Source organism: Sphaeramia orbicularis, chromosome 24 (genome assembly GCF_902148855.1).
Source record: "Sphaeramia orbicularis chromosome 24, fSphaOr1.1, whole genome shotgun sequence".
NCBI lineage: Eukaryota > Metazoa > Chordata > Actinopteri > Kurtiformes > Apogonidae > Sphaeramia > Sphaeramia orbicularis.
In genome coordinates this window covers 48,447,074-48,471,088 of record NC_043979.1, presented here as the reverse complement: position 1 = coordinate 48,471,088, position 24,015 = coordinate 48,447,074, and the positions used below count along the sequence as shown (strand labels likewise).

Here is a 24,015-nt window from a genome sequence, read left to right as displayed (position 1 = left end):
GTGCAAGATAACTCAAAAAGTTATGGACGGATTTGGATGAAATTTCAGGAAATGTTGATACTGGCACAAGGAACAAATGATTAAATTTTGGTGATGGGGGGGTTGGGGGCTGATCTGCCTTGGTGGAGGTCTGCGCTCTGAGTGCTTTTCTAGTTTTGTTTTGTTTTATCTTGGTTATCTTTGTTTTGTTATCTTTATGCTCAAAGTTTCATTTGAAGCTGTACTGTGTGTATGAAAGTGTGTGTGTGTGTGTGTGTGTGTGTGTGTGTATGTGTGTGTGTGTGTGTGTGTGGGATTCAGTGTGTGATGCCGCCGTCTGACAGGAGCCAAGTCATTTCTCAGTGAAACTATCCAAGTGAACACACAGGTCCAGTGGAGTGTGAACGGTGCCCTGCCACTGGTGCCTTTAAAGCCTGTCTTATCAGTGGGTCAGCTGCCAGGTTACACGCAGACGCTCAGGACTCGCGGTCTGCTCCGACCACACGGCGGCCGCCGCGTCGCAGACGGCGTCTTCATGTGTGACGAGACGACAAAACGGCCGCGATAATCTAAGCTGACGGACACAGTCACAGCAAATACAGTCAGTGATCAAACCCATGTTCCACAGTTAAAGGATTAAAAACGGTTGAATTCAGGCGTTTGTTTTCTAACAAAACAATAAGGACTAATGTCAGAAGATAGTTTTATATTATGGGATAAATATCATTACATTGGTTTGTTTGGGTTAAATTATCTTTGCTTCTAAAATGAATCAGACATGGTTTGGACTAATTTCTATCAACACTGATTTTATTTGTTTGTTGTTTTTACAACATGAGACATTCACAAAATAAAACTGACTGCGTCTATATTATGTCACAGAATAAAACCAGTTTTTTTATGTGATATAATGCTTTAAAAACAACTTTCTGCAAACAAACAATTTAAATATTAGAAGAATCTGCCCTAATGAACTGATTTTATTTACCTTATGCCGGAGTTTAATGCGTTAATACTGTAAAATATAACATACATGACATACATGTGCAATGCATTTTTAAATGTATTGGTATTTGTATCTTTATATAGTGTTTTTATACACTATATGGACAAAAGTATGTGGACACGTTGAATTCAGCAGTTTCTTTTCTAACAAAACAATAATGACTAATGTCAGAATATAGTTTTATATTATGGGAGAAATATCATTTAATTGGTTAGTTTGGGTGAAATTATCTTTGCTTCTAAAATCAATCAGAGCTGGTCCATGTACTTTATAAAGATCAATATTTTGTTAGAATGAATGTTGAGTGAAATGAAGTAAAAACCATCTCAACCACCAACAAAATAAGCTTCACACTGAGCAAAAATGAGCAACACGAGCATAAAAAACGAACCAAAAAAAGTCCTCGAAATGAACAAAAATGAAGAAAAGAGCATCTTTAATAACGAGCAAAATACACGCAAAAAAAAAGTAGATGGTTAGTTGTGGTAGAAAATTATTATTTACAAAGCATGAAAAATATTTTAGACATTTAGAGGAAGAACATTTAACCCAAACTAACCAATGAAATGATATTTATCCCATAATATTAAACTGTATTCTGACATTAGTCATTATTGTTTTATTGGAAAAGAAACACCTGAATCCAACGTGTCCCATTACTTTTGTCCATGTTTACTTTGTTTTATTTTCTATTTCCTCGGAGTCTGAATGCATGAAAGCATGTAACGCAACTTGTCAAAAAGCCCAAATAAACACAGACGGATGAAAGAACGCACATCTAAAGCGATCATCAATAATTTTATACGGCAAATGTGAAATGCTTTGTAGTTCCGTTCACACTCTTTAATAAAACAACCACAGTGCAAACATGTTTTTTCTTCCTTTCATGCCCTCGTCCGTACGTTCCGCTGCCTACATCTGTACTTTACTGTTCCGTAGGCGATGGGACAGTTGTGCTCCGCGCTATGATCGTCGCGTGCGAGCGTTCACATGCAATCAGCGTCTTTTTCTTTTAAAACTCAGCTGTTTCATCCTTTTTCATCTGCGCTTTGGCTTCACATCAATGTATGTTTTCATCACAGAGGGAAAAAAAAAAGAAAACACTCACAAACATTTATATCATGTGGTTGAAAAGACGCCGGCCGCACAAGGAGACAGCTTCTGTTTGTTTTTTATCTTTATATAGAGGAAAGGTGTCCAACATGTGGTCCGCGGGCCAAAACCGGCCCAGGTGAATGTACAAAAGACAAAAAAATTTAACCCAGCTTTTGTGGCAGTTGTCAAATTATTTTTTCTCTACATTTAAGTGATTTTATCATTGTTCAGTCTAATATTATGCTCAGTATTTTGCATTTTTAAGTGAAAATTATGTGTTTTCCTATATTTAATTCACTGATCATGTAGATGTTCATTAAAGTTCCAAAGGTTATTACAGCAAAACAGAGAAAAGTGACGAAATAGTGACTTTTCTACAAAGTATATCATTAACTGAACATAAAAACAGGCATCTACATTCTCCGTCATTTATCAAACTACATGTACATTAACTATTAAAGACCTAGAATTATCCAAACATTTAACCTTTTTAAATGATTATTACCATTTATTGTAATATTATCCTCTGTATTTTGTATTTTTAAGTGAAAATTAGGTATTTTCCTGTATTTATTGTACTGTTCATGTTGATGTTCATTAAAGTTGAGGGTTATTTTATCAAAAACAGAGAAAACTGAAGAAAAAATGACTTTTTTAGTAAAATATATCATTAATTGAACATAAAAACATGCATCTACATCCACTGTCATTGATCCAAGTACATGTACATTAACTATTAAAGACCTAGAATTATCCAAACATTATTCTTTCCTTAGTGATTTATCACCATTTATTGTAATATTATCCTCTTTTTTTGTGCATATTTGTTCAGGTTATTCACATTATTTATCAAACAATAGTTTGTAAATAGAAATTTTTATGTATTTAGTAACTGGCAGAATGAACACAATTAACAGAATAAAAGCTAAAAAGCCAACAAATATGATCAAATTAAGCAATAATGAGATCACAGCATGCACAAAATGAACAAAAACTTGAGAAACATTAACAAAATGGTGTTAAAATTGCAGCTACTTCTCTGAAGACATTTCAGGTTCATATTTGTTCAGCTTATCCACATATTAAAAAAAAAAAAAAGTGTGTGTATATATATATATATATATTTATTTATTTATTTATTTATTTATTTATTTATTTATTAAAGGATAGTTTGTAAGTTTGTAAAGACATTTTATGTAATTTTACACTTTTCCACTAAAACTAAGAGAAAAATGTGGATTATTCCCTCTGCCAGGAGGTATTGTGATCACTTTGCTTTGTGTGTGCGTGTTTGTTTGTTTGTTTGTTAGCAGGATAACTCAAAAAGTTATGGACATTTCGTGAAAATTTCATGAAATGTTGATACTGGTACAAGGAAGAAATGATTAAATTTTGGTGGTGATCGGGGGGGGGATCTGTCTTGGCGGAGGTCTGCGCTCTCTGAGTGCTTTTCTTGTTTATTATATAATGGATCTATAAATGCACAAAACATGTAGTAACAGGCAGAATACTGTGACAGTTGCATTCATTTGTTCAGATTAGTCATATTTTTCTGTGAAAGGACAGTTTATAAATGTAAATATTTTCATGTAATTTCACTTTTTTTCCACTAAACAAAGAGATAAATCTGCAGTTGTCATTATTTATAGGTTATTATGTTATTATTTTACTGGTCTGATCTGTATGTAGAACCTGAACTAAAAGAATTAATTGTTAATATCTTCAGTGTCATTTTTGCGTTTCACATTTTCATCCTAGGGTCCGGTTTGGACCCTGTGGCGGGCTGGTTTTGGTCCGTGGGCCGCATGTTTGACACCCTGATATAACACATCCTCTGTATCAGTGCCACCGACCGCTGGGTTTATATCGAAAACCGCCTTTTAACGCTCAGTTCTAAATGTTTTGGATGTTGTGCGTCTGGTTTTCTACCTTGCGTCGTTACTGTTTTCTGTAAACATTTATGTCTTTTCTTTTCCTCTGTAGTCCTTCCTGTCCTTGGTCAACCTGCTTTCATCCTCCCAGTCGGTTTGGGAGCTGGTGGGCCGTCAAACTCTACCCAACAAGAGCGAATACACCCTGAGAGAGATGCCCACCTCCATTCCTGTAAGTCTGAAGCACGAATGAGGAGGATGAGTCAGAGAATGTCCAGAACTGTGAGCACACACACACAAAACTGGCAAAGAAACTACAGAATATGGTCAAATCCCCCAAATTATTATCAATAATTGATATGTATATGTAGTTTTAAAACATTGACTGGTTTAAAGAGCAGGAAAGTATTAATATATAATATTTGTTACAGCAGTTTTTGGGGAAGTTTATATTTTTTATTTTTTTTTCACCTTGAATTTTTTTCTTTAATCTGACACTGCAAAAAAATAAATGACACGACAAAAATCAAGGTTACTTTCAATCACTGACCCATTTCAGTGCATAATAATAATAATAATAATAATAATAATAATAATAATAATAATAATACTTGAAATGTATTTAATGTATTTTTTTTTATAAAAGCAGTGGAGCTATGTAAACATACCGGCTTTTAAAGGGTTAAAAACTCAAACAATATTATTAATATTTGATATGTATATTCCAGGCAGAAGTAGTTTTAAAAGACTGACTGGTTTAAAGAGCAAGAAAATATTAGTATTTTTATAGCAGTTTTTGGAGAAGCTTATATTTTTTTCGTGTTTTCACCTTGAATGTGATTTTTTCTTTAATGTGACGCTGCAATAAATAAATGATGGTACAAAAATCAATGTTACTGCCGATCATTGACCCATTTCAGTGCAAAATGCTAATGATGATAATAATAATAATAATAAAATACGACTTGAAATGTAGTGAACGTAAATAATTTCAGTTTTTTAAATAAAAGCAGTGGAGCTACATAAACATAGTGGCCTTTAAAGGGTTAAAAACTCAAACAGTAGAATTAATATTTTATATGTATATTCCAGGCAGAAGTAGTTTTAAAACATTCACTTCTTTAAAGGGAAAGAAAATATTAATATATAATATTTTTACAGCAGATTTGGGTTTTTTGTCATTGGGGATAAATGTGTTTTATGATATTAAAGGAAGTCCTGAGGGTTAAATATAGAAAAGATGCATGAATATTAATGAAGTTGATTAGTTTCATTATACACTTTGTTTGTGAGATACTTGAATTTCATCCATTTCAGGGACAAATTTCATTAAAGTGAAGATGAATAAGGTCTGCATGAATAAATAATGTGGTTAAAGTGAACAGTCACCGTTTGTACGGAAGAGGATTAGAACCACTGGAAAAAAAAAATAAAAAAATTAAGGTCCAATATGTTTTTAGTTATCATTATGAGAAAAAAGTCAGAATTCAGAGTTTTTTAAAAGATTTTTTTATTATTATTGTTCTGAGAGAAAAAGAGAAAAAGTCAGAATTCTGAGAAAAAAGTCAGAATTCAGACTTTTTTTTAAAAATATTTTTTATTGTTATTGTTCTGAGAAAAAAGTCTGAATTCTGACTTGTTTCTCAGAATTCTGACTTTTTAAAAATATTTTTCGTATTATTGTTGTATCGTATTATTGTTGTGAAAAAGTCAGAATTCTGAGAAAAAAGTCAGAATTCAGATTTTCCCCCCCAGAATTCTGACTTTTTATAAGTTTTTTATTATTATTATTATTATTATTATTCTGAGAAAAAGTCTGAATTCTGAGAAAATGTCTGAAGACTGACTTTTTTTTCTCAGAATGCAGACATTAGTTGTAGAATTCTGACTTAAATCTCAGAATTCTGCCTTTTTTAAAAATATGTTTTTTATTATTGTGAGAAAAAAGTCTGAATTCTGACTTTTTTCTCAGAATTCAGACTTTTTTTTCTGTATTTTTTTTAAATTATTGTTCTGAGAAAAAAATCTGAATTCTGACTTTTTTTTTTTCTCAGAATTCAGACTTTAATCTTAGAATTCTGACTGAAACCTCAGAATTTTGACTTTTTTCTTAGAATTCTTACTTTTTTTTCCTCAGAATAACAATGAAATATATTGGACCTAATTTTTTATTTTTATTTTTTTTTTCCAGTGGCCCTAATCCTCTTCTGTACCATTTGGGTTCAATATTATGTCTTATTTATTTATTTATTTAACTTTTTACCTTTTTTCCTATTTTTCTCATATATTCTTATTTAATTTTTTATTGATATATTTACATTTTTTAAATTTTTTCAGTTTACATTATTTTGTAGTATGTCTTTTCTACAACACAAACACACACACTCTACACACTCTTCTTCTTCTATGGTTCATATTTGATGCAGTACCTCTTCCGGCCTGCAGAGGGCATGTTTGCTCTTCCTATCTCTCTCCCTCCCTTTACCACCCACTCGTTTGTTTTCTATCTCCACGGCCTCCTCCTCCTAAACCCCAACACACTGAAGCTGATGTACATTTTCCACCGTGCTCGTCTTAAATACCTGCTCTGTTTGTGGGTTTTGTTCTGTAACCGCCGCGCTCTTTTTTTCACGGCCTCTCCTTTTTCTACTCCGCAGGATTTGATTGACAGGCTGATTGCTGTGAATTCAGATGCGAAGATTCATTCTCTGTTCCACTATGAGCAGTCTCACACGTTCGGCCTGAGGTGAGATTGATATATTTTTTTTCCTTCCCCCCCCTTCCCATATTATTTAACATCAGCGGGGAAGCACACAGTATCAGATTAGCACCTGGAGAACACATACACACACACACACACACACACACACACACTCTTAAGCCTGTGGCGATACCAGGCTGACACAGTTCTTTAGACTTTGATTACCCTGCACTGAAAGGATTTCTGTGGATAAGACTGAAATAAGCTGGGCCGTGCGTGCATACGTTAGAACGTTCTTACTTTGACGAGAACAGACGCTCAGAACCAGAGTGTATGTGCGATGACGTTCCTCTGGTTCTCCACCGGTTTCACTTTGGATTGAAGGTATTATCGAGGTGAACTCCAGGTCACAGATGTGCTAAAGGTGGAGGTTGAATGGGGACCGCATTGATTTTAGTCATCAGTATGAGTTTTAGCGGTAATGCGTGTGTTCTGCTGATGAACACGGCGTCGGCAGGGTTGTCCAGGTGAGGACGAGCAGAATGTACATGTGTTTAACCCTTAGTGGTCTGAGCCTATTTTGGCCGTTTTTCAGTATTTTTGATTTTGCCTTTATATACTATATAAACAAATGTTTCCTATACCCATGTTTGGGATCTGTTTTTTCAGCACAACTTCATCTAAATCATCTGTCTATTATGTTTTTTACTTTAACCTACTATATTAACACAAAAGGACAAAAAACACACAAAACATATTAAATCAGATTTGAAAAATACATAATTTATTTGATAGAAAAATTCTGTGATATACTCTGAGACAAAAGACGGAGTCACTGGATTCTGGAATCAGAAGATTTTACTTGCAAGGAGTTAAGTACATACAGTGAGATGCAGCAGTTGACTGACTATCAACAGGAAGTGTATGATCTTATGAAAAAACATGAGTATTACAGTCATTGGACCAAATGTACAAATATTATGACGTTGATCAGGTTCAGCATTGGCTTAAGTTTTCAAAACACAGTGATGCATGGGTTCAGTGACCGCGTCTGTACTCTTCCTCCACCTGCCCCATGGCCTGATCTCCTCAAGGGCAGCAGCCGCTCTGGTCCCAAACTGGATGGACAACAAGTACGCTTTGGTCCCAAACTGGAACAAAACAAACAGATGGCAAAGAACTGGCAGACATATCCTGAGTGGATCTGTCCGGGCATTCTTGCAAAATGTCATCATAACCCATCCATGACTCGTGCTCTGGACACCTGGTATTTACAGGATATAGTCTAATAGCCTAATTTTTCTAACATATATTGCATAAAACACACAGATGCTTAACGAACCTTTTCAAAGACTTTAAAAGTGAATATTGGTTCCAAATGTTGGATATAAAATTTAAAATTATAATAAATTAAAATGATACACAAATATTTTACAAAGAAGCATATCTTTACATAGGCGTTTTCTCGCCCCTCCCCCCACCCCTGGACCTCCTGGGTTCCTCATCCAGTTCAGGTGGGGGTCATCCTCACCTTTACCTGTAATGCTAATGCAGTCTGTGGATTAGAATTCATAGATTCAGACAGTTTTTAACGTTTCGAAAAAGGACAAAAAAATGACGTAGATCTGGTCAGAAATATAACGCGCCCCCCCCCCCCCAACCTCATTTTCATACTTTTACTCGCATTTGTTTGCTCCGAGTTCAAACCGTCATATCTCCGGTTGTATTTGCTCTATTAACATCAAATAAAAAGTGTCAGAGTGTTTCACGTCCACACTTTCCATTGCAGTTGTCCCCAGTGGTCTACGTGACCGACTTCCGACGCTACGACCTGTTGAAATGTCATGTGATTCAGTCACGGGGCGTGACCGTGGAGCCCTAAGGGTAACCCTGAAGACCCAACAGCTGCTGGACACCAAAAGAAACCCTGTACAATCTGAATTATATCCATAAGGCTTGAAATAATCCCTGTTCTCACAATGACGAGGCAATATTTAGTAAACACAAATGCACTACTTTATTATATAGAACTGGTTCACAGATACAAATATACTTTTAACCCTATAATGCCACATGTGTCATATTTGATACATGACTTGTGAACCCTCTTCATGATCAGTGTCCTACTTATAATACTAAACAGACAACACAGACGCCTGTTCAAGAAGGGCCACAGTGCTTCCACCTGCTGAGGAGAACTGAGGTCCTTCGCAGTGGGCGGGGCTCTGCTCTGGACTTGCTTTGACACTGTGGTGGCCCTCTGCAGTCCACTTACCATTGTGGCTGGGGGGGGGGGGGGGGCTTGGACAAGAAGCAGGCCTACCCCCCCCCCCCCCCCCCCCCCGTCGAGGGCCCTGAGGCAGCTCCTTCAGACCAGACTCTAACATCCCTGTGAAGCAGTGATTCAACAGTTCATTCCTCCCACAGACATCAGACTATAGAACAGTTCACGTACACACACCCCCCCCATATCACACATGTACACGTGCAACCACAATGTAAATATGTAAATACAATTTACATTTTAAATAGAATGTTTTACTCTAATTCTCTATTAGATAAATAACCAAATTTCTCATTTTCTTAATATTCATGTCTCACCTTTTGACCCCTCGTCAACTCTGACCAGAGGGGTATTGGAATCCTTCTGTTGTCTGTCTGTCTGTCTGTCTGTCTGTTAATTCAATGACACAATCACATTATCTGTAGAATGCGTCGACATATCGCACCACATTTATCCTGTGGAGGCATGTTGTCATGGAAGCAGACAAATATTGAAAATAGGTGACCTTGACCTACTTTTCAAGTCAAATGGAGATATGACCCTTATTGGGGTGATATGTTCGCTTGAACATCCTTGGTGCAGTTGTAATCAGAGTACTTTCAAATATAAGTATGTATGTAATAACTTTTACACAAAGACAGTCGAGTCTAAATTATAGGGCAGGAACTTTCAACACAGTCTTCCATTAGATTTGGCCCAGGAGGTTAAAGTGCACAGCAGGTTATGTTTTCTACCTGTCTTTGTCTTTGCACTTGTGTGTTGCATGTTGCTGTTGTCAACTTCAGTCTTATCTTATTACCCCCCCACACACACACCACCACCACTGTTTTTGGTTCGGTTTGTTTGTTTGTCAACACTTTAGCTGCAAAACTATTGGTTGAATTTCTACCAAATTTGGTTTATAGATTGCCACTGGCCCAGAATAGATCTCATTACATTTTGGGAAAAGTAGGTTAAAGTTCAAATTTTATGAATTTTAAAAATCTTTTTTTTCCCATTTACTTATATGGGCAAATTTCACATGTTTGCAGCAGTAAAACTATTGGTTGAACTCATACCAAATTTGGTTTATAGTTACCACCGACCCAGATAAACTTGGTTACATTTTTGGAAAAGTCGGTCAAAATTCTAATTTCCTATGAATTGTTAAAATCTTTTCTCTTCTTCCATTTACTTATAATGGGCGGAAATTCAAATGTCTATAAAAACATCAGTTATTTTTTGTTTTCAATTTATTCAACTTGGCACATATATAGAGACAGTTGATACCCGCCATCAGCTGAATCGATACCAAAATAAGCTACAATACTACGAGAGGCGGGGTTGTTGTGCCTGGAACATCTTATCTTATCTTATCATTTTAATGGTCTGGTCCAGGAAAACACCGGATTTTCAATGAAACAAACAACAGCTATAAGTTAAAATTGGCACAAAATATACAGTAGTTCTAAGTCTTTAAGGGTTAAATGTATTGATAGGATTAATAGTTCAGATGTTTTGTAATAACTTGGAAAGCGTCTGCCAAATGCGTAAACATAAACATAATATGAACAAATACAACCAACTGTCGTATCTTCAGTGTAATCGTACCAATGTTCTGCCTGTTCCTGTATGTTTTGTGTATTTATAGACCCACTGTGATCTATAAGTTGTGTAAATAATAAACTGAGGCAGAATATTGTAAAAATTGCAATTACTTTTCTTTCAAAATTTCAAGTTGTACACGGTTGTTCATGTTATTCATATTTTTTTAAAGGATAGTTCGTAGATGTAACATTTTAATTGTGTAGTTTTACTTTTTTCACTCTAAAACAGAAAAGTTTGGAGTCGTCATTATTATTTATTTTTTTTAATGGTCCAACCAGGAAAATGCCTGAGTTTCACTGAAAAAAAAAAAAAAAGTACAGTGGATAATATTCTAATAAATGGTTAAAATCGGCGCAAATTAGGGATGCAATTATCGATTAATCCATTAATCAATAGTTGGTTGACCTTATCAGTCGATTGATAAGCTTCCATTTTCCTGTGAACCTGAATTTCCCTTTCTATAGGGTCTATAAGAATAAAAGCTAAATATTATTTATATACTTCATGAAAAAAGCATGTCATATTCCTTAATAATTGATTTGAATGAATGAATGAATGTTTATTTCAGTTAAATACAAAACACATACATATTAAAAAAACAACAAAACAAAACACCTGCATATTAAAAAACAAACAAACATAAAATGAACACATTTTGTAACTGAAAAAGGAGAAGCTGAAGCATTGGATACAGAACAGACAATGACATTTATGGAGTAGAACTAAAGAAATTCTGCAAAGAAATTCAATCAAATAACAACTCGACTTCAGCGATGAAGCCTAGTTTGGGCAGTGGCGCCCCCTACCGTTGACACCACAGATTCCGCCGTGGAAAAGGGCAATTAACTGACAATCAGTAATTTAATCAAGCAAATTGTAACCGACAATTAATTGATCGTCGATTAATTGTTTACATCTGTGTGTACAAATGCAGTTCTAGGTCTTTAAGGGTTAAATGTATTTATGATTAATAGTTCAGATGTTTTGTAATAATATGAACAAATACGACCACCCTGTCGTATCTTCAGTGTAATCGTACCGATATTCTGCCTGTTCCTGTATGTTTTGTGTATTTATAGACCCTCTGTGATCTGTAACTTGTCTTAATAATACACACAGACATAATACTGGTGTGGTTATCATGGTCTGTTCTTTATGCTGCAGTGGCTGCCGTTCCTTTTTCAAAGGCTGTGAAACACAATAGGTCTGACTGATGTGGATCCATGCTGACTCACTGGCCCTCCCCTATTAGCATCCACTAGTGAAAGGAGCAGGATTTACCCTCCAGACCCAGTGACAGACTCACATACGCTGCTTCATTGTGTCTCTGTTGGTTCCTATATGTGCAGATGGAGCCTTTCATCCATTACTGTCCTGTATATTCAGCCCAGTACGTGTTGTTGTCGTCGCTGCTATCTGATGTTAGAGCTTATGTGGTCTGGCAGCAAATACACATACAGTAACTCACAAATGTCACTCACAGTGTTTTATTCAGATCTCATTTAAGGTTATAACGCAGAAATAACACTGAAGATATTAACGATCAAGGATGTCAAAACTCATTTTATTCAGGTTCCACGTGCATAATATTTTTTTTTACGTACTTTGTCTGATGTGTTAATGTAAATTTTGTGTTGCAAACCTTGTCTGTGTTTTAAAAATGGCATGTTTATAACCTTGTGCTACCTTTTAGGGTGACAATTCAATGTCTGTCCTGGGACTGCAGCTGGAAAAATAGGCATTAGACTGACTTTGTATTTACAGCAATGAGAATTAATGCACAATGTCCCTCTTAAATCAATCAATTAATAAAATAAATACATAAATAAATAACATAGAACATTTAAAATCATTGTCATGGATACAAAAACAACAAATAAAAAAAAAAAAAAAACAATCAATGTTGAGAGAAATTAAGTGAAAACCATCTGATTCATTTTAGAAGCAAAGATAACAATTTAACCCAAACCAGCCAGTGCAATGATATTTATCCCAATATAAAACTATATTATAACAGTAGTTATTATTGTTTTGTTAGAAAAGAAGCACCTGCATTCAACGTGTCCACATACTTTTGTCCACATAGCGTATGTTTATATTCAGTCTGTGTTCAGGTTCACATTTGTTCAGGTTATTCACATTTAATTGTTAAAGAACAGTTTGTTAATGTAAATATTTTCAAAGTGTAATGTTATTTTTTTTTCACATCAAGCAAGTCAAAATGAACAAAATGGGCAAAAATGGGCAAGAATTATCAATATATTTAACTAAATAAGCATCAAAATTAACAAAAATTGGCAAATGAATTAATAACATTCACTAAATAAGCATCGAAGTCAACAAAATAATCGATAAATGTAACAAAATAAGCATCAAGATGAATAAAAAACGGACAAAATAATCAATGAATTTAACTAAATGAGCATTGAAAAATAATTTAAATGAACAAAATAATAAAATTAACTAAATAAGTATCAAAATCAACTAAATAATCAACAAATATAACCAAATAACCATCAAAATGAATGAAAATGGACAAAATAATCAATGAATTTAACTAAATGAGCATCCAAATGAATTTAAATGGACAAATAATCAGTAAAATTAACTAAATAAGCATCAAGATGAATGAAAATTGACAAAATAATCAATACATTTAACTAAACAAGCATCCAAATGAATTTAATGGAAAAAATAATCAATAAATTAACTAAATAAGCATCAAAATCAACCAAATAATCATAATCAATAAATATAAACCAAATAACCATCAAAATGAATGAAAATGGACAAGTAATCAATAAAATTAACTAAATACGCATCAAAATCAGCAAAAATAATCAATAAATTTAACTAAGTAAACATCCAAATGAATTTAAATGACAAAATAATCAATCAAATTAACTAAATAAGCATCAAATCACAAAAATAAAAACAAACTAGCCAATGCAATGATATTTATCCCATAATATAAAAATATATTCTGACTTTAGTTATTATTGTTTTGTCAGAAAAGAAACCCCTGAATTCAACGTGTCCCACATACTTTTGTCCACGTGGCGTATGTTTATATTCAGTCGTGTTCAGGGTGGGGGGGTGTTGGGGGGGGTAGTGGCTGCAGGAGGAGGTTCCAGATCAGATCCTGCCCTTCTTTCCCTCTCATTTCTGCTTAGTTTAGCTTTAAAACATCAGAGCGCCTGCGGTGTTTTCCGTGGAATGTAATACTTCTCGTCGACGGCGTCAGCCCAACCTGTTCACGACCCGCTTTGTGATTCAGCGTCATCGGATCAAAGCGCCAACACCCTCCGTCTTCATTATTTTCGCACTTCGTTTTGATGTTCTCTTTGGGTTTGACGCCGGATCGTTCACATTAAACAAAAAACAGTACGGTGGCATTAAAAATGTATTGGCAGTCAAACACATTCAACTTTGCATAACCTGACTGTTATCCTGGAACCAAAAGCACACTCATACATAAACAGCATAAACTGTATAAACACACAAGCTCTGTAACCTGACGTATGTTCTCTGACACCGCTATCTGATATGTGTGTCACTGTTCACTTGTCTAACATCAGCTCAATATGAGGCAGGGATGTCAAACTCATTTTATTCAGGTTCCACACTCAGCCCAGTATGATCTAAAGTGGACCAGACCAGTGAAATAATAACAGAATAACCTATAAATGATGACAATTCCAAATTTTTCTGCATCTGTCAGTGCAAAAAAAACCAAATTATGAAAATACAGGGTGACACAAAAAAACGGGAACTTTTTAACAATCCAATAAAACCAAGAGTGATGGAAGAAAAATATTTTATTCATAGTAATTGAAACCTTAAAACATGCCATCTAAGAAACAATGATGGAATTTTCATTTTTTTTAAATTACAGGGTGACCCAAAAAAACGGGAATTTTTGAAGTGTGTATTGGCAGACATGCGCAAGTGGCAGCACTGCGAGACAGTGACCTTGAGTAAGTAAACACACCCCCATTTTAGTAACCATTGGAGGCTGTGCCAGAATTGTTCGGTAACCGTGTGATCTCCAGATTCGGTAACGTTCCCTGGCCCCCTAGATCGGCAGATTTGTCTGTTTGTGATTTTTTCTTGTGGGGGCTATCTCAAGAGTAAAGTGTACACGACTCCACCAAGAACTGTGGATGAGTTCAAACAGAGAATTCAGGATGAAATTCACAGTATCCCAGCTGAGATGTTGCAGCGGTCAATGAGGAATCTCAACAGCAGATTTCAGGGATGCATTCGTACAGGAGGACGCCATCTACAGGAAGGAATTTAAAAAAAATTAAAATTCCATCATTGGTTCTTAAATGGCATGTTTTAAGGTTTCTATTACTATGAATAAAATATTTTTCTTCCATCACTCTTGATTTTATTAGATTGTTAAAAAGTTCCCGTTTTTTTTGTGTCACCTTGTATTTAAATTTACCAACTGTCCTTTCACAAAAAAGATTTGAAAAACCTGGAAAAAACTGACATTTCCTGAGAAAAACAAGTGCAATTTTAACAATATTATGCCACAACAAGCATTAAAACACAATGTTACACAAACATTTAGTAACAGGCAGAATATTGTTAAAATTACACATATTTTTCTTTAGACATTTCAGGTTGTTCATATTCGGGTTATCCACATTTAATTGTTAAAGGATAGTTTGTTAATGTAAATATTTTCAAAGTGTAATGGGTTTTTTTCCACATTAGACAAGTAAAAATGGGCAAAAATGATCAATAAATTTAACAAAATAAGCATCAAAATTAACAAAAATTTACAAATTAATCAATAAAATTAATGAAATAAGCATCAAAGTCAACAAAATAATCAATAAATTAAACTTAATATTTAATTTTTGTATTTGTGCCAGAACAGCAAAACATTAAATTGTGTTTTAGTGCAAAAAGTAAAATTAGAGTGTGAAAATATTTACATTTACTAACTATCCCTTCACAAAAAGATGTGAGTAAAACTGAAATAACTGAAATTTCACGAGAAAATAAGAGCAATTTTAACATTATTATGCCTCAACTTATCATTTATACATGTGCATTAAATGCAATGTTACACAAGCATTTAGTAACGAGCAGAATATCGTTTAAATTTTGGAGTTTGGAATTAAAATAAGAACAATTTCTATCATATCTTGTTTGCAAATGTAAATTTTTTATAATGTAATGTTATTCTTTTCACATTAAACCAGTCAAAATGAACAAAAATGGACAAGAATTATCAATAGATTTAACTAAATAAGCAACAAACTTAACAAAATAGTCAATAATTTGACCTAAATTAGCATAAAAATGAATGAAAATTGAGAAAATAATCAATAAATTAACTAAATATGTATGTATCAAAATAAACGTTGTCAACTCCAAACTTTTCTCTGTGTTTTTAAGCAAGGGTGTCAAACATACGGTCTGTGGCCCAAATCCGGCCCACCACAGATTCCAAACTGGCTTGTGGGAAGAAATTGACAAAAAATAAATGCAAAATTGAAACTGAAAACGTTAAAAGTCAGTGGTGCCTTGTCAGCGATGTTTGAGCACAAGTGGGACAGACCAATGAAATAATAACAGAATAATCTATAAATAATGACAACTCCAATTTTTTCCTGTTTGTTTCAGTGCAAAAAAACCATTAAATTATGAAAATACGTACGTTTACTAACTGTCCTTTCACAAAAAAGATTTGAAAAAAACCTGGAAAACTGACATTTCCTGAGAAAAATAAGTGCAATTTTAACAATATTATGCCACAACAAGCATTAAACACAATGTTACACAAACATTTAGTAACAGGCAAAATGTTGTTGAAATTTTCGAGTTTGGGACTAAAATAAGAACAGTTTCTACAATATTTCACCTCTGTTTAGAATTAACACAACATACAGATCACAGTGGATCTACAAATGCACAAAACATTTAGTAACAGGCAGAATATTGTTAAAATTGTGACTATTTTTCTTTAGATATTCCATGTTGCTCATATTGTTCAGGTTATACATTTACTGTTAAAGGATAGCTTGTAAATGTTGATAGTTTCATCAGTTGAAGTAAAAAATAGACAAAAATTATCAATAAATTTCACTAAATTAGCATAAAAATTAACAAAAATGGGAAAATTAATTAATAAAATTAACTAAATAAGGATCAAAATGAATGAAAACGGACAAAATAATCAATAAAATGAACTAAACCAGCATCAAATCCAGCAAAATAATCAATAAATTAAATAAATAAGCATCAAAATGAATGAAATGGGACAAATAATCGATAAAATGAACTAAATAAGCATCAAGATTAATGAAAATTGACAAAATAATCAATAAATTAACCAAATAAGCATCAAAATGGCCAAAGTAATAAATAAAATAACTAAAAAGCATCAAAATGAATGAAAATTGACAAAATAAGCAATTAAAATTTACTAAATAAGCATCAAAATCAGCAAAATAATCAATAAATTAATTAAATAAGCATCAAAATGAATGAAATGGGACAAAATAATCAATAAAATGAACTAAATAAGCATCAAAATCAGCAAAATAAATAAATTAACTAAATAAGCATCAGAAGAATGAAAATGGACAAAATAATCAATAGAATGAACTAAATAAGCATCAAAATCAGCAAAATAATCAATAAATGTAACTAAATAGGCATCGAATGAAAAATGTCAACTCCAAATTTTTCTCTATTATTTTAAGCAATCGATAAAAGAACTAAAAAGCATCAAAATGAATGAAAATGGACAAAATAATCAATAAAATTTACAAAATAATTTCTCTATTATTGAAGCAAGTGAATCAAACATGTGACCCGTGGCCCAAATGTGGTCCGCCACAGACTGTAATCTGACCTGGAGGGAAGAATTAACGGTCAGTGGTGTTGAACAAATGGTGTTGGCGTATTTACAGCGGGAACTGTTGTAGATGGTCATTCATATGCACTGTCCCAAACAAACAACAAATAAATAAATAAATAAATTTAGCCCAGTTTGATCAAAGTGGGTCAGACCAGTAAAATAATAACAGAATAACCAGTAAATAATGACAACTGCAACTTAAGAACTGCAGAATTTTAAACCTGTCTGTTTGTTACTAAATGTTTTGGGCCTTTTGGGTCCTGATCTGTAAAGCACGTGTATAAAATGATCAGCTGAGGCAGAATATCAAGAAAATTGCACTTAATTTTCTGAAGAAATTTCAATTTATTTTCAGTTCATTCCCATCTGTTTGGACAGTTTGTAAATGTAAATATTTTCATAATTAAATTTTTTTTTAGTTTTTTTTTTTTACATTTATTTCTGTTAATTTTCTTCACGGTTCTCTTGTTTTTGTTCATTTTTGTGCATGTTTTGTTCTCGTTTTTTTCTTAATTTGGTCATATTTGTTGGCTTTTTGTTTTGTGCCTTTTTGGGTCTGATCTATAAAGCACGTGTATAAATGATAAGCTGAGGCAGAATGTTGTTAAAATTGCACTTAATTTTCTTAAGTGATTTCAGGTTTTTTCAGGTTATTTATTTATTTAACCTTTATTAACCAGGAAGAAAATCCCATTGAGATTAAGAACCTCTTTTCCAAGGGAGTCCCGGCCAAGAGGCAGCACAGCACATAGTTACAACATACAGTTACAACATACAGTTACATTATACAGTTACAACATACAGTTACATTATACAGTTACAACATACAGTTACATTATACAGTTACAACATACAGTTACATTATACAGTTACAACATACAGTCATTTAAAGGACCAGTCCACCTACAGGGTGGGGAAGCAACATTTACAATGAACATTTAGTTTTTCTCAGCAGGCACTACGTCAATTGTTTTGAACCCAAACATATACTGATGTCATAATCATACCTAACACTATTATCCATACCTTTTCACCAAACTTTTGCCCATATGAGTAATCAGGAAAGCAAACGTCAAAGAGTGTGTGATTTGCTGAATGCACTCGTCACACCAAAGGAGATTTCAAAAATAGTTGGAGTGTCCATAAAGACTGTTTATAATGGAAAGAAGAGAATGACTATGAGCAGAACTATTACCAGAAAGTCTGGAGTGGAGGAAGCAACAAAAAATGTACCAAAGCTTTTATTAAAGCTCTCAAATCCAAAATCCTAAAGCACAGGTGTCAAACATGCGGCCCGGGGGCCAAATCCAGCACTCCAAAGGGTCCAGTCTGGCCCATAGGATAAATTTGTGAAAAGCAAAAGCTAAGATATTAACAATCCTTTTAGTTCAGGTTCCACATTCAGACCAATTCAATCTCAAATGGGCAGGATTCAGTCAACTATCATAATAACATATAAATAATGACAAATCCAAATTTTTCTTTGTAAATGTAAATATTTTCATGCATTTACACTAAAACAAAGTATAATTTCACAAAAAATGTGGATAACCTGAACAAATATGAACAACCTGAAATGTCTTAAGAGAAGTAAGGTTCTGCCTGTTACTAAATGTTTTGTGTATTTGTAGATCCACTGTGATCTGTAAGTTATAATGTACATGTGTAAATGATAAACTGAGGCAGAACATTGTTAAAATTACACTTATTTTTTCAGTTTGTTCAAGTTATTCACATCTTTTGAAAGGATCGTTTGTAGATGTAAACCTTTTCATTATGTAAATTTACTTTTTTTCGCTCTAAAACACAGAGAAAAGTTTGCAGTTGACATTATTTAATATTATTCTGTATTATTTCACTGGTTCGGCCCACTGCAGATCACATTTGGCTGAATGTGGGACTGAACTAAAATGAGTTTGACAGCCCTGTTCTGAAGGATCCATGAGAAAAATGGCAGTTGAACTTGAGGTAGACAACAAGACCGTTAGAAATGCAGTAAAATATGATTTGAAGATTTAAATTCTCATGACTTTCAATAAACTAATTGGTCATACACTGTCTTTCAATCCCTGCCTGTCTTTCAGGATTGTAAATTTTGCTTCCCCACCCTGTATGTAAAACACGTGCAAGTCCTTGAGATATTCTCTAACACTGAGTTTGGATTTAAAAGCATTCAGACAGATCAGTTCAGTCACTTTCCCAGTCTCTTAGCAGCATATTCCATGAGCAAGTATTTATAGTTTTTTGCAAAAGGAATTTTTGTAAATGTAGAAATGTTTACACTTCAAAATTCAATTTTACTTTTTTTTGCACTAAAACAAATAGAAAAATGTGGAATTCTCAATATTTATATGCTATCTTTCCATTATTTGACTGTCCGGCCCACCTTAGATCATATTGCTCTAAAGCACAGGTGTCAAACATGCGGCCCGGGGGCCAAATCCGGCCCGCCAGATGGTCCAATCCGGCCCTTGGGATGAATTTGTGAAATGCAAAAATTACACTAAGATATGAACAATACAGGATGTTAAAATCATTGCAGGTCAATTCAATCAAAAAATAATCAGACCAGTAAAATCCTATCATAATAACCTATAAATAATGAAAACTGTATATTTTTCTCTTTGTTTAATGTAAAAAAAAAAAAAAAGTTACATTACACAAGAATATTTACATTTACAGACTAGCCTTTTACAAAAAATGAGAATATCTAACATGTCTTAAGAGAAGTATGTGAATTTTAGTAATATTCTCCTTGTTATTTAACCGTTTTGTGTATTTGTAGATCCACTGTGATCTGTAAGTTGTGATTCACATGAATAAGTGATAAACTAAGGGTAACATTGTTAACATTGCACTTATTTTACTAAATAATTTTCAGGTTCATATTCTTTCATGTTATGTTCAAGTACAATTCATAGATGTAAACGTTTTCATTACGGAATTTAAATTTTTCCACTCAAAAGTTATTATTATCTTATTATTTATATTATTTTACTGGTCCGGCCCACTTTATATCATATCAGGCTGTATGTGGAACTGAACTGAAATAAGTTTGACACCCCTGCTCTAAAGTGACTTGGACATCCCTGCGTTAAACCAAGAAGAACATTTGTAGTTGTCATTATTTCTCGGCTATGATGCAGTTCTTTTCCTTGAACACAGTGCTCTGAATGTGGAACCTGAACTAAAATGACTGTTAATATGTTCAGTGTAATCTCCACATTTCCCACATTCATCCCAGGGGCCGGACTGGACCCTCTGGGGGGTCAGTTTTGGGCCACGGCCTACGTGTTTGACCCCCCCGGTTTAAAGGCTTCAGTGCAGAAATAGAAGCTGTTTTCTTTGCAAACAAGCGTGTCGCGGCTGAAACCCTGTGTGATCCCCCCAGCGCAGTGGGGCTGGGGGGGTGTGGGTGTGGTAATATGCTCAGGTGTGGATGTGTCACGTCTGCCTCATAATGAATAATACATGGCAGCTGCAGGTGGGTCATCTGTGTCAATCTGTTTTCCTCCTGCGGTTGGTTTTTGTTTCTTATTCTGTGAGGCTGCGTTTGACAATAAATGGACCAAAAAATACAAACTAAGCAATCTTCAAACACCCCCCCCCCCCATGTGATCACCGGCCAAACCTGCAAAAACAAAAGGGCGGATTCTAAAAGTCCTGATCATCTCAGAGGCAGTGTTTTCACGTCTGTTCTGTCAACAAAAGTATGTAAACGTCTAAAATTCATGTTGTAATTATGTAGACGTGTGAGAAGAATGAAATTTGTGTGGATGCAACCGATGATATGTTGTCTACAGGGTGGGGAAGCCAAATTTACACTGAACATTTAGTTGTTTTTTCTCAGCAGGCACTACGTCAGTTGTTTTGAAACCAAACATATACTGATGTCATAATCATACCTAACACTATTATCCATACCTTTTCACAAACTTTCGCCCATATGAGTAATCAGGAAAGCAAACGTCAAAGAGTGTGTGATTTGCTGAATGCACTCGTCACACCAAAGGAGATTTCCAAAATAGTTGGAGTGTCCATAAAGACTGTTTATAATGGAAAGAAGAGAATGACTATGAGCAAAACTATTATCAGAAAGTCTGGAAGATACTATTAAAGAAGAATGGGAGAAGTTGTCACCCCAATATTTGAGGAACACTTGTGCAAGTTTCAGGAAGCGTGTGAAGGCAGTTATTGAGAAAGAAGGAGGACACATAGAATAAAAACATTTTCTATTATGGACATTTTCTTGTGGCAAATAAATTCTCATGACTTTCAATAACTAATTGGTCATACACTGTCTTTCAATCCCTGCCTCAAAATATTGTACATTTTGCTTCCCCACCCTGTATATGTAATGTACTGGGTTTTTTGTTCTTTTTTTTTTTTTTTTGAACTTATATTTATTAGTTTAAAAGAACAACAACAAAAAGAAAACACAACAACATAAATAAGTCTGGGTAGCACAGTCTTATCAATTATTTCACTTATATAATGTCCATTTTTTCCACTTTTTGTTCATTTGTGGTTCTTGTCGTCTCAATCTGTGTGTTAGTTTTCCATTACAATATGTCCTCCATCATATTATCCATTGATCCTTTGATGGTTCATTCATCTTCCCCCATTTCCTTGTTCTACATTTTTTTTGCAGCTATCAACATCACCTTTACCAAATATTTATCATATTCACATATAGTGCCATCACCAAAGTCGCACAAATAAAGAATTTCAGGTTTCTTTGGAATTGTGTATCCTAATACTTGACATAGGACATTGCGGATCATTTCCCAATATTCCCAAAGTTTTGAACATTTCCAAAAAACATGAGAATGGTCACATCCATCTCCCCGCATTCTCTCCAACATTCCGATGCCTCTGGAACTGTTTACTTTTAAACTTGGGTGGAATTAAAAAATCTTACAAGATTTTTCAGGCGAATTCCCTCCACGTCCGAGAGCTAGTAGTTGTATGATGGAATTTCCACATGTTTAGCCAATCTATATCATCAATTTTCTATGTCAAATTCTCTTTCCCATTTTACTTTTACATAGTAAGTTTTTTTTTTGTTTATTTTTACCATGTTTAAGGCCGTGGGGGGGGTTGGTGAATAAAATGGGGGTAATAATATGTAACAGCGGAAGGGGGGGTAAGAGAGGAGGGAGGGGCTTCTCCATAAGTACCATGACTTATATATTTCTCTCTCTCTCTCTCTCTGATGTCTTCACAACTAACTTATGAGTAATGGAAAATGTAATCTGGACAAAAAAAATAGTGATTTGATTTATATCGTGATACATATCGATATCGTCTGATAAAAAAAATTATCGCAATATGATTTTTTCCATGTCGCCCAGGCCCTACCGTCGACTAAAACCATCTACTGATCTAAACTATTTAATACCTGTTGATAAGATAAGATAAAAGAAAAAAACAGCAAAATTAGTGAAAAATGGGCAAAATGAGACAAAAAAACGAACAAAATAGGCAAAAAAAAAGGACAAAAATGAACACAAGTAAGTAGCACAATGGAATGGAGGGATAGATAGATAGATACTATGTACTAAATTAAAAGTATAGAAACAGAACTGGTAAAATAAAAAAGTGGAATATTTCAGTGGAAACAGATGCAAAAGTAATATTAACCCTTTATAATTCACTCATTGAAATGCTGCGAAATTCAACATGTCAACATTACTATGTTATTGGAGGACTTAACAAGATTTCATTGCTTTCCTGAACATTTTCTAACATTTTTATTGTTATGTAGGAAATCAAGGTAAGTGAAGTTACCATATTTGGTTCCTTACCTGTAAGTGGCACAAAAAAAAAAAAAAATCAAGAAAAACACATGTAAAATGAAAGGAACATGTATTTTAGAACATTAGACTAACATAAGTGCTCATTGTAACTGCTGATGTCACTGTTTTGTAATGTGAATGTGTGCGGAAATGACCAAAAATAGTGAAGTTACCATATTTGGTTCCTTCCCTGTAAGAGGCAAAAAAAAAAAAAAAGAAAATAAAGAATCCAAGAAGTAAATATAAAAAAAATCCAAGAAAATTACATGTAACTGTTACTGTCACTGTTTTTTAATGTGAATTTGTGTGTAAATGACCAAAAATAGGGAAGTTACCATATTTGGTTCCTTACCCATAAGAGGCAAAAAAAAAAAAAAAAAATCCAAGAAGTAAATATAAAAAAATCCAAGAACACATGTAACTGTTACTGTCACTGATTTGTAATGTGAATGTGTGTGGAAATGACCAAAAAAATTGAAGTTACCGTATTTGGTTCCTCACCTGTAAGAGGCAAAAAAAAAAAAAAAAAAAAAAAAAAAAGAAAATCCAAGAATATAAAAAATCCAAGAAAAACACATGCAACTGTTGCTGTCACTGTTTTCTAATGTGAATGTGTACAGAAATGACCAAAAATAGTCACTTGCCCCATAAAGGGTTAAAGTGCATAATGGAAATCGGTTTATGAGCAGGTTTAAACATCAGGGTTTCCAGCTGACGGAGGCTGAAAAAAACCACATACTCTGACTCTACATGGACGACTCAAAGGTATATTTGGTGGAAAACGTAACAAACATTTCAAGTTAAACACACA

General features: G+C 33.9%; 1 protein-coding gene across 1 annotated transcript in view; it reads left to right on the top strand.

Annotated features, from left to right (window-relative positions):
- Positions 1 to 24,015, top strand: part of LOC115415336 (protein broad-minded-like) — a 178,913-nt gene that overhangs the window by 63,952 nt on the left and 90,946 nt on the right. The window contains 2 exon segments of the mRNA XM_030128871.1: positions 4,064 to 4,183; positions 6,609 to 6,697. Of these exon segments, the coding sequence (XP_029984731.1) occupies positions 4,064 to 4,183; positions 6,609 to 6,697 (209 nt within the window).